The 11483-nt window shown below is 43.5% G+C and overlaps 1 protein-coding gene across 1 annotated transcript; it reads left to right on the forward strand.

Annotated features, from left to right (window-relative positions):
• Window positions 1-502: 502 nt before the first annotated feature.
• WNT9B (Wnt family member 9B) lies at window positions 503-8248 on the forward strand. Its single transcript, XM_076356757.1, has 3 exons — window positions 503-758; window positions 6588-6853; window positions 7772-8248. The coding sequence occupies exons 1-3, from the start codon at window positions 683-685 to the stop codon at window positions 8246-8248; spliced, it is 819 nt and encodes a 272-aa protein (XP_076212872.1). The 5' UTR covers window positions 503-682.
• The last annotated feature ends 3235 nt before the right edge of the window (window positions 8249-11483 follow it).

Below are 11483 nucleotides of genomic sequence, written 5' to 3' on the forward strand. Positions count from 1 at the left end.
AAAAGTCGTGCTTGCTCTAGAAAGGTGGTCATTGATAACGTCTCCCTGTTGGTCTTTCCTAGCTATGTCTAGTGGTATGGCACCAGTGCACACAAAACCCTGAAAAGACGTGGTTAATGCTTTATGGAGTTAGCTGTGACATACAGTGACCTGCAGCACCGCTGAGTAAAACAAATCTCTGTATGTGACGGTGAATGTACTGTGAAGGAAACAAAACTGCAGGGGTGTAAACATGTCCTCTTCACGAAGTCAAGAAAACTTCCCACCCAAGGTTGCTGGTGACAACACACATGCATTTCTTCTTTCTCCCCACAGTCTGCTACTTTGCCTTGGTGTGTGGTGGAGATGGGATACTAGATCTAATCAGTCTGTATTGATTAATCCTCTGAGCTGGTAAAGTACCCTGACCAGCAGCTTTCTCAATATTCTTCCCTTTGATCACCTTTTCTCCTCCATGACTGCCGTCTTCCATAACTCACTGCTTTTTCTGCTTTCTTTCAGCTTGACTGGGAAAGAAGCTCTGACCCACTTCCCATCCCTGGGACCCTCCACAAACTCTGCCCAGGGGAAGGTCCACGTGAAGCAGTGTGACTTGCTGAAGCTGTCCCGCAAGCAGAAGAGACTTTGCCGGAGGGAGCCTGGCTTGGCAGAGACCTTGCGGGATGCCATCCGGCTTGGGATCATGGAGTGCCAGTACCAGTTTCGCAGCGAGCGCTGGAACTGCAGCCTGGAGGGACGGACCAGCCTACTGAAGCGAGGTACAAGGTAGTCTTTTGTTTGCAGTATAAAATCTCTCTTGGTGCTGTAGCCCCTGGAATATGCACCTCAAATTAAGCAAAGTCGGGCAGTAACCAGGGAGTGCAGAGATCATCTGTTTTGCCTAGGATTGGGAGCTGTGCAATTTGGGCCCTTTTGCCACAAAATATGCCTTATCTTCATCTTTCCTGTGCGGTTTGTCATGGACTGAAAAGTAGAAGGAAGTTCACACCCTTGGCTTCTGGATTTTTGTCTGAGACCAGAGTTTCCTAGGCTGGCCATCTTCCTTGGCTGGCAATCAGGGATGATACTGTGAAAAATAAGGGTTAGTGCTTTATGTCAAGGGACATTTTAAGAAAAGACTCTTTTAGCTCTTTGGATATTTTCATATGTAAATCTCTGTTGTATTCAGATCCAGAATTTAATCCTAATTTACTGTTTGAAAAAGCTATTTATCAGCATTAAGGTGTTTTGGTGCATGTTTACAAATATCTCCTAAGGCTCTTTCACATATAGTTGGAGTTTCTGCAGAAGTTCAGACAGAGTGGACAGAAGAGCCACTGGCTTCTGTTTCACAGAAGGCTTGAGAGGAAGAAAATGTTCTGTAAGTTCTGTATTTGAGGTAGGAGGGAGCATAATAAATCCTTTAAATTATAAGAGTTTGAGAAAAATAGAATGAAGATAGACCCTGAAACTATTTCTTACTAAAAGTTCCCAGAGCATGCACGTACACTCTGCTGAACCTGTCCTCATCCAATCATGCCTGACCAGCCTATTACTGAGTTTCAGCCCTTCAATAATGTTTAGTAGCATTTACTGAGTTTCAGTCTTCAGTATTAATTGAGTTTCAGTCCTTTGATAATGTTTAGTAAGTTAATGTCTTAAAAGAAAAGGGCTGAATAAGCAAATATTAACTTTGATGAAATTAAAATGTTAATTTTAATTAGCATTGGGATTGAAACTTTTTAACATTTCCATTTAAAATTATCAAATTTTATTAAAATAAATATTAAGTTAATATTTTAGTAAACCAGCACATATAAGATCAGATTTACTTCATTGCAAGGCTCTATTGTGAATTTTTTAGCACACTGTGGAAGAAGCTGTTCATGATCATTTTGAGTGACTTTCTGACATCTGTACCTTCATCAACCTCAAAAAACTTGAAAATGACAATTGAATAATCCTCATCTTCAAATAGCTGGAAAACATTTAATTATCTCGTGGTGGCATGCCTCAACATTTCCATGGACTCCTGACTGACAAAATAAAATATCACCTGTAATTTAAAACCTGTTTTGGCAGATGAGGATAAGTGTTTGAAAACTTTTATTACACAATCTTAAGGATCAAATGATGATTTAATACAGAAAAGTATGCTATATACATCTCCTTTATGAAAGGACAGTTGGCTGGAAGCAATTATTAGTTCTCATTTTCCTTTAACTTGCAAATAGGTTAGTTTCTTTCACAAAGAACATGAACACTTTCAGTTGCCAGTTTTGATCTGTTTCTCACATATTCCTACTGCTGTTTTGTTGCTGCCTTGGAAATTGTTGGTCAGACAATGGGCTCTGCTACTTTCACCCAAGTAGTGATAGAGAGTTTTAGAAATGATTAAATCATTTGATATCGCCATGGTCCTAGAGAAACTGTAAAGAAAACCACACACTTTTTAACTGTCTTTAATGGTCTTATGAGTGCAAGAGGGGAAAAAAGATCATGTCCCAGTGAGATGATTCATTTTTGTAATAGGTGAAAAGCCACGCTTCATTTGCAGTGACAACTGAAAATCTTCTGTGACTGATTGGGATCACCTATACTTTTCCTGTTCCTACAGATGCCAACATCTTTTTTCCTGTATTTACATACTTTTAGTAAGTAAAAAAAATGCCAAGGGCTTTCTGGATTTTGAAATGCCAGATTTATTTTCACAGTCTGCACCATCTGTTGTTTTACATTGACGCTCCTCTGGATACAACTGGGAAACTCCTTTTGCACAACCTACAATCCTTCTATGACTAGTGCAGTCAGTTATGACGGCTATTACTCTTCACTGATCCATGCAAAATCCTTCTGAATTCCTTCTCCACTTCTTTAGAAATCCATGAAAATAGGTAGATTTAAGATTATTCTGGACAGACATTTCAAGCCATCTTGTTGGTGTCTTTATATAAAGTTTGTAAAGCAATGACGATCTTTTGGTTTCCAAGGTGTGCCATAAAGGCAGTCAATTGCTGCTGGAGGTCCGGTAAGCAGTATTTAATCTCAAACATGGTGATTTGGGGAAAATAAATACCTATAGCAAAGACAGCTCAGATCCAGTGACTCAGAAAAATCCTTCTTGAGAAACGAGCACTCTACGATCCTTCCCTCCGTCAATCCATTTCTTTGCTTCATGTTGGTCAGATTCTTTGATCTTCAAGCAGTGGTTTCACTGATATCATGAGGAATCTAGGAATGGTACAGCACAGGAGCGGTGGCTGAGAGATGTGGAATTTCCATAATTGGAGATTTTGAGAACTCAGTTGGGCAAAGCCCTGAGCAACTTTATCTGGCTTTGGAGTTAGCCCTGATTTGAACAGGAGGTTGTACTAAAGACCTTGAAAAGTCCTTCCATCCTAAATCTTTCTACAATTCTTTCTGGTCTGCTCTTTTTTTTTTTGTTGTTGTTTTGTTTTTGTTTGTTTGTTTGTTTTCCCCAGAGAGATGTGTCTTCCACTTGCTCTGAAATGCTCACACTATCTTTATTGCAGCATTGAAAAATCTTTGAGCATCTTGCCTTTGGCAGAATCACCACAGGGCTAAACTCCTCCTATTATAGTTTTCCTTGTGGTCTAGAGCATACCACACCACAGAACAGTGTCTTGCCATTGCAGCAAACGTCCTTCTGTATTTATAGGCTGCTGAGCTAAGAAATAATTCCAGAGAACTCAGGGGAAGACTTGGACATGTGCAAGGTCCTACCAGGGGGAGCTGGCTTGCTTCAACATCTTGAAATTCAACTCTGTGCTGGATGTTTGCAACCAAACTGACAAGCAAAGACATCTGCATTTAGATGTTCCCCCTTGCATCGTGTGTTTAAGATTTCATTATAGTCACTGGCAACTCAGTCAATGGGGTCAGGAGGGTGACTCATCCCTAAACCAGACCCTGACAGCCTGGGCATCGGGTCCAGGCTCCACTGGCTGTGGTGACAAGAGCTCCATTGACATAGTGGGAGGTTAGATAGCCAGGATACATGGAAAACCCACCATTTAGATCTTCTCAGATCATGTTTGTTGGAGCTGATCCCTGCTCATTTGTGCTATGTCCTACTGAAAATCCAGCTTCAACAGCTGCTCTGTTGCTCATTGTTATTCCACAAGGCCTTAAGGAGCATTCAGTTTTTCCTTTACTCATGTGATCCGTGAATTAAACAATTAAACAGTGATCAGTCCCTTATGACAAAGTAGAAGGAACCATCTTAGACTTTTCAGACAAGCATTTGGCAGCCTGGTGATATTGAACCTTTGCCATAAAAGGAGGTGGGAGGGGGGAGAAGAAGGAGACGATTTGAAAGTATGCTCGTTATCTTCAGTTACTGCTGTCTGCAGTGGCCTGACCACAAGCAATGGTCTCTGATTTCAAGTGGGTTGAAATCTGGCCAGCACTTACATGGAGTGCCACAGAAGAAACCAAACCATCACTGGTCAGAAATAGCAGAAGCAGTGTGGTATTCCACAAAGTCAGATTTAGCAGGGTATGTGGAGCTGACTGGTACTGCTAGCTTTATGTAGTATGGGAAAGTGTTTCCAAAATGCTCTCCTCTCTTCTGGCATCAGTATGTCAGACAGGATATTGGGAATCTGGTAAGCAATTGGAGATTAGCTACCGGAATTATTTTTCAGATTTTGGATCTCAAATGTATCTTATCCTCTCTTATATCCTTCATTTGGGTTAGCCACTGTTTGAAAATGTGTGAGCATCATGTTGCTATCCATAATCTGTATTGACTGTGTCCCATATCAGCTTTTCCAAAACTTTTGATGGATTTGGTGACATTTTTTCATTATTATTCCAATACCCTTGAGAGATTTTACAGAGCATCATCAACCAGCGAGCTTAGTTGCAAGTTACTTGTCCCAGTGATACAGCAACTAAAATGGTGAGGTAGGAAGCAGTTTGTTGATTGATTTCCTTGACCTCCTCCACATTTTCTTGACTCTCTCATCCATGTCTGTACTGTTGCTAGATCTTTCATCTAAAATTCTGGGATTCCAATGAGCTCCTATGAAGTCTATATTGAAGTTGCTAATGCAGCCTCTCCATTAAGTCCATGATTAGTCAATTTTTCATTCTTCTCACTGATAGCTATCAGAAGAACTCTTTGTCCTGTTCTCTGGTCAGATTTATGGTGACTTCACCCGGATCTCAGACCAGCCAGTGGTCTGATGTATTATTACAGCTGGATGGGAATTCTTTGGGGGAACAAAATGATGGAAAGATTTGAGGTTGGACTGGATGAATTCTAGAGGTCCTTTCCAACCTCTGCTGAAAGCAGGGCTAACTGCAAGACTAGATCAGGTCTCTGGGCTTCTCCCTCTCTTTTCCATTTTTGAGGGAAACAGATTTGTTTCCTTCTGACGTGGAAGGAAATTTGGCATTTTCCAGTGTGGAATATTCGTTTGCTTCAATATGTTTCTTTCCATGCAATGTGAAAGTGTTCTATTTTTCATAAACCAAAATGTTTCTGTTTTGCCCAATCTTATCCATTTCTGCACTCTGAGCTATTGATCAGTCACCTGTCTTTCTCTTCCTTGCTCTACTTCCTAAATTGTGGACTTGTTAAGCAATTTCCTATTAATAGTTTTAATTTCTGCAAATGAATTTTGGAGGAAATGTTAAGATTTTCCCCTGGATTAAATAGGAAAGAAATAATCAAACCAAAATATTTGGGGGTTTAGGTCAGGTTTGTGTCAATCAGTGTTTTCTGGAACTTCTGTGGAGCTCATGGGTGCCATAACAACATGCCCATTCCTGTCCGATTCCATGTCTTCAGACTGAATTTCTATTCAGGCACTGTACTTTCTTTCCTGGTTAAAATGTCATGGTGTGTCATAGTCACATACCTCAGGGTAAACATAGCCAAGCTGGGAAGCCTGCTTTAGAAAGGAGAATAGCTTCAGAAAGCATCACCACAGTCATTGGGAGTAGATAATTTACAGGGAAGTGAGAAAATCCACTCATGTGCGGGAGAGTTCGTCCTTCTTGCCCAAGATGTCCTTCAACATAGAACCTTTCCTAATCAAACTACTTGTAATCTTTCCATATGAATACTACTATACTGTGCCAACACAGTCCCAGATAAAAACATTTTAAAACAACGGGTCAGATTTTTAAAATATTTTTTCAGTCTCTACTAAATATTTCCTGATTTTAAGCCACAACATGATTTCAGTGACAGTTTGTATTCACACCTATCAGCTCTGTGGTGGGTATGAGGATGAATGGAGTTTCATGACTGTCACTTTTTGCAGTTGAATATTTTCCCAGGATTTTTTGGCTGTTGCCACCCCTCCCTTCATTCATGAGGGGTCTTCTGTCTCCATATTGAATCAGTCACAGCCACCAGGTGAGACTGGGGTGTTACTACACCAATTACTTCAAACATGATATTGAGATTCTCTGCTAGGAATGGTGTGCAGGTAATGGAAGAGTTTTGTCTCTTTGTATTTCTAAGTATTGTGCTTGGTTTTAGTTCGTGGACAGTCAGGAGAGCCAGTGAGGTGGATGAACACCTTATTTTGCCTTTTCTGCTCCTACCCTCTCCTAATCCTTCTCCTGTGCAGGTTTTAAGGAAACTGCCTTCCTCTATGCAGTGTCCTCTGCAGCTCTTACCCACTCCCTGGCCAGAGCGTGTAGTGCTGGGCGCATGGAGCGCTGCACCTGCGATGACTCCCCAGACCTGGAGAACCGCAAGGCCTGGCAATGGGGCGTTTGTGGAGACAACCTCAAATACAGCACCAAGTTCCTGAAAAAATTCTTGGGTCAGAAGAGGATTGGCAAAGACCTGCGGGCCAAGGTGGACATCCATAACACCAATGTTGGCATCAAGGTGAGGAGCTGCAGCAGCAGCAGGCCTAGAAAGAAGTCAGGACTCAATGCAAGTCTTCTAACCCATCCTCAGCCGAGGCTGTTTGTGGGAGGGGTATTCACTGCCCCTACTCACAAACCAGACCTGTTTACCAGTGTGTTGTGGACCTTATGGTACTGAGAGCTCCCTGGAAAGTCTCCTGAACTTTGGTGTGAGGAGTTGCATGTTGAATGGCAGAGTAGCATCCTGTATCCTCTAGTGGTATCAGGGGCTGAGTGACAGCAATATGCAGCACGGTAACGGCTGTAAAACTCACTGGCTGAATTACTCCATGGGTTATGCCACAGCCACAGGGAGTTTTGAGAAAAGCTAGAACTTCAGAGCTGGTGGGACGTGTGAAGTAGATTAAGGGTTGACACTCCTGAGATCAGTTTTGAGTCTGCTAGTGATTTGCTATGGAACTAGTCATGTCACAAGTTTGGGTCAGGGAGACCATTAGATCAAGCATTTTGGCCTGTATGTTACAGGCTAATGACTTATCATTGTTTTCCGTTTACTGAGTTCAATTACTTGTTTGATTAGAGCACTATCTTGATTTGAATATACCAAAGGGAATCCACCATGCTGGAGATACTCAGTTTCATGGTTGACTACTCGTGCTATTCCAAATAGGCTTAGTAAGAATTTGACTGGCCTCAGTATTCAGCCATTTGTCCTCATTCAGGCTTTCTGCTCTCTGGCTCACCAGTCAACTCTGTTGCCATTCCTCTGTTGTTTTTGTTTTTGTTTTTGTTTTTTTACTTTTTCCTCAATAAAATAGGAATAATACCAATAAAACTGAAGTACTTCCAGGCTGTCTGCAATCTGAGGTGTTGCCTCTACCCAGAACTAGGCTCATGGTCCTGGCAGATAATGACTACCACTTCTCTTCCTCATCAGGCTGTGAAAAATGGTCTCAAAACCACATGCAAGTGCCATGGTGTCTCCGGCTCATGTGCTGTCCGGACATGCTGGAAACAGCTTTCGCCTTTCCATGAGATTGGACGACTACTGAAGCTGCGCTACGATGATGCTGTCAAGGTCTTCAGCACCACCAATGATGCTGTGGGACACTCAGAGCTGGCTGGCCCACAGAGACACAGCCATTCCCCCAAGCACCCGGCTTCACCCCGCTCTACTGACCTGGTGTATGTGGAAGACTCCCCCAGTTTCTGTCGTCCCAGCAAATACTCCCTGGGAACTGCTGGGAGGACCTGCTCTCGGGAAGGCAACTGTGACAGCATGTGCTGTGGACGAGGCTATAACACCCAGAGCCGGCTGGTTACCTTCTCTTGCCACTGTCAGGTGCAGTGGTGTTGCTATGTTGAGTGCCAACAGTGCATGCAGGAAGAGGTGGTCTACAGCTGCAAACAGTAAAGTTAGTGCTAGAAGGTCAAGACAAGTCCTAGAGTACAAGAAAGCAGTAGGGAGAGAGAGACATGATTCTTTGCTGTGGGGTGAGGGCAAAGGCAAGCACCAAAAATGTCCAGTGCTCCTATTATCTCAGTGTGGAGATCCTCCGATCTGGGGAGAGCCCCTGTATGAGGGGTGAAAAGCAGAGGTTTTGTCAGGTATCAGATCAGGAAGGAGGGACAGAGAGTCGGGGTAATGTGGGGACAGCAGGAACACTGAAGCAGTCAAAAATACCTCTCTTGAGCTAAAAATTGTACTCTCATCTGCAGGAGTATCCCCCTCCTCCATCCCTCACTTGCACTTATGTAAATGTGTTGGGGTGGTGACATTGAAATACTGAGGTCTTGTGCCCTGGTTCCTGGAGAGAAGAGAATTAAGGGACCGGGGAGGCAACTAACCAGAGACTGGATCCTGATGGAGCAGGGACAACCGTGTTCCTGCACCAAGGCAAAAGGACTCTGGCAGCAGGGGATTTTCAGTGCTGTTCTCTGGGAACTGGTTGAATCCTTTCTGCTTTGAACTCAAAGACAGACTGTTGAGTAGTCTCATCTTGATGCAAGAATTGTGCCTCAGAAATGCCAGTTTACAAACAAATGGAGCTCATGTCCATCATCTCCCAGGTCTATAGTTTGGACGTTAGACTCCAGGTGCATTTTAACCACATTTTAACCTTGCTGTACACAGGAGACCTGGAATTGCCTCTGTTACGGTGCATGTATCACAGGAACTCAGCTGAGGTCTGTGAAGTTACCCCTCTACAGCATGCTGCCTCGCAGGGGGTTATTTTATGGTGGTGGATCCAGGGTGCTGGTGCCAATTATGCATCTCTCTTCCCCCCCCCCAAATCAAACTATCAATCGTCTTTTTGTATTATGTGCATCACTCTTTGCCCTGGTGCCTGAGGTGCCTCACATCCCACAGTTCTGCCCTGTGCTAATGACAGGTAAAATTTCTGAAAGGGAATTAGGAACCACAGGAATTGGGGCATCTTAAAAATTTGCAAGTCATGAGTGACAATCTCTGCACTGAGAAGTTAGATATATCTAGACAATGCAGGCACCTGGCATGAGAGAAGGTGTCCTGGGGGAAAGAGCACAGCCCATTACGGAGTTGTGATCCCCTGACTTTGAGTCATGTTTTTCTAGTTAAGTTGAACACAACAGAAACAGCCTGTGTTGTTTCTCTGGTTGTGTCTTAGAGAGCAGTCTTGGGAATGGCAGTGAGGCAGTCCCTGACCTGGCCACCAGGTACACATAGAGGGGTGTAGGACAACCTGTCTGGGTGTTTAGCTGTATTACAGTGCTTGGCAGTGTATTTGCCTGCTCCAGGTCTCTTCCTGGTTAATCCTGCAGCAGCAGTTAGAGTGTTTGTACTGTGAGCAGCTCTGGACAGTCCCTGAGATAACAAAGCTGCTGTATTTACTCAGTTGTGGTAATGGCTGTAAACCAGCAAGCAGGATGCCGGTGTGGAGATGGGCTGGTGCTGAAAAGAATATTTAAATCCTTAAGCTCAGATCAAAATTCATTGGCAATGTAATGGATGAAGATGCTGGTTTGGGTTGTTTGGATGGACGGATCCACAGGCTGAATTGGGCAAGGTTTCAATGTGATTGAATTCTCCTAACAAGCAGTAACATCTCACCTGTGTGCTCCAGCTCTTGAGTGTGGATGTGCTGAAGTCAGACAGCTCATCCGTTCATTTTCATATGCTTTGAATAATTACTTTGCAGTGATGAGTGTGTACTCACACTCTCTTTATCTTGACCTTGTTGCCCTTTGCTTTTTACAAATATTTTTGATTTCTGCTTCATAAAAGGATGGAAGAGAACTGTCTCAGAGCAGATCTAGCCATTAACTAGCTGTTTAGAGGCCACTAACACCTTCCCTTTGGCTAGCTACAGGTCTTTTAACGGGCTTATTCCTTTTTATCCTTTTTCTGGCTCAAGTTGACTTGAACTGAATTAAAATGCTTGTGACAGACACAATACTGCAAATTGGGTTAATTGGCCTTATTTTTTTTCTACCTCCTAAATACCCAAGAAATTAATATTGAGCAGACCATTATTTACATGTTGCTTTTAATCTTTTTGGAGTTGAAATCTTCCCACGAGTCTCAATGTTGAGCACTCAATGAAAAAACATCCTGATGTGTTAAAATTGTTAGGAGCAGGCATCATAGGTGAAGTGACAAAGGGACTAGCTCTGCTCTTGTCGTGGTTTAACCTCAGCTGGGAACTAAGCACCACACCGCTCGCTCACTCCCCCCCAGTGGGATGGGGGAGAGAATCGGAAGGGCAAAAGTGAGAAAACCCACGAGGGTTGAGACAAAGACAGTTTAATAGGCAAAGCGAAAGCCACGCACGCAATCAAAGGAAAACAAGGCATTCATTCACTCCTTCCCATGGGCAGGCAGGTGTTCAGCCATCTCCAGGAAAGCAGGGCTCCATCACGCGTAACGGTTACTTGGGAAGACAAACGCCATCACTCCGAACGTTCCCCCCCTTCCTTCTTCTTCCCCCCCAGCTTTATATGCTGAGCATGACGTCCCATGGTATGGAATATCCCTTTGGCCAATTTGGGTCAGCTGTCCTGGCTGTGCCCTCTCCCAGCTTCTTGTGCACCTGCAGCCTTCTCAGTCAGTAGAGCGTGGGAAGCTGAAAAGTCCTTGGCTAGTGTAAGCACTGCTCAGCAACAACTAAAACATTGGTGTGTTATCAACTTTGTTCTTGTCCTAAATCCAAAATACAGCACTGTACCAGCTACTAAGAAGGAAATTAATTCTATCCCTGCCGAAACCAGGACAGCTCTACACTCTTGATCTCAAGCCACCTGCCTCACTGACCTCCTGGCTTGTCCAGCATCAGAGAGGAAGGGAATACCATGTCACAGGAGGGTTATATGAGGATCCCATGCCATTGCATGGAGCATTCTCATTTAAACAGGGATTGGAACTCGGTGGGAGGAGAGGGGAAGCACAGTTTTGGGGAGCAAATGGAAGAGACTGTGCACTTGCTTTTATCAAAGCTGCACTTCTCAGTTGTCTACTGGCCAGTAATTTCTGGGCATGCACAATCCATTCTCCACACCCAGATGTCATAATTTGAGGGCAGCTAGGATGCTCCTAGGTGGTGGAAAGTGTTCTTGATGTTCTTGTTTCTTTTTATTTCCTCTTTGGGCTAATGTTGACGAAGTGAACGAAG

Source organism: Aptenodytes patagonicus, chromosome 20, assembly GCF_965638725.1.
Source record: "Aptenodytes patagonicus chromosome 20, bAptPat1.pri.cur, whole genome shotgun sequence".
Classification (NCBI taxonomy): domain Eukaryota; kingdom Metazoa; phylum Chordata; class Aves; order Sphenisciformes; family Spheniscidae; genus Aptenodytes; species Aptenodytes patagonicus.

Bases quoted from the DNA above. Each gene is read 5' to 3' on its own strand.
- WNT9B (XM_076356757.1), top strand. From the start codon at position 683: ATGGAGTGCCAGTACCAGTTTCGCAGCGAGCGCTGGAACTGCAGCCTG. The intron at 759-6,587 runs GTACAAGGTAGT...TCTCCTGTGCAG, and splicing joins GACCAGCCTACTGAAGCGAG to GTTTTAAGGAAACTGCCTTC. The intron at 6,854-7,771 runs GTGAGGAGCTGC...CTTCCTCATCAG, and splicing joins ACACCAATGTTGGCATCAAG to GCTGTGAAAAATGGTCTCAA.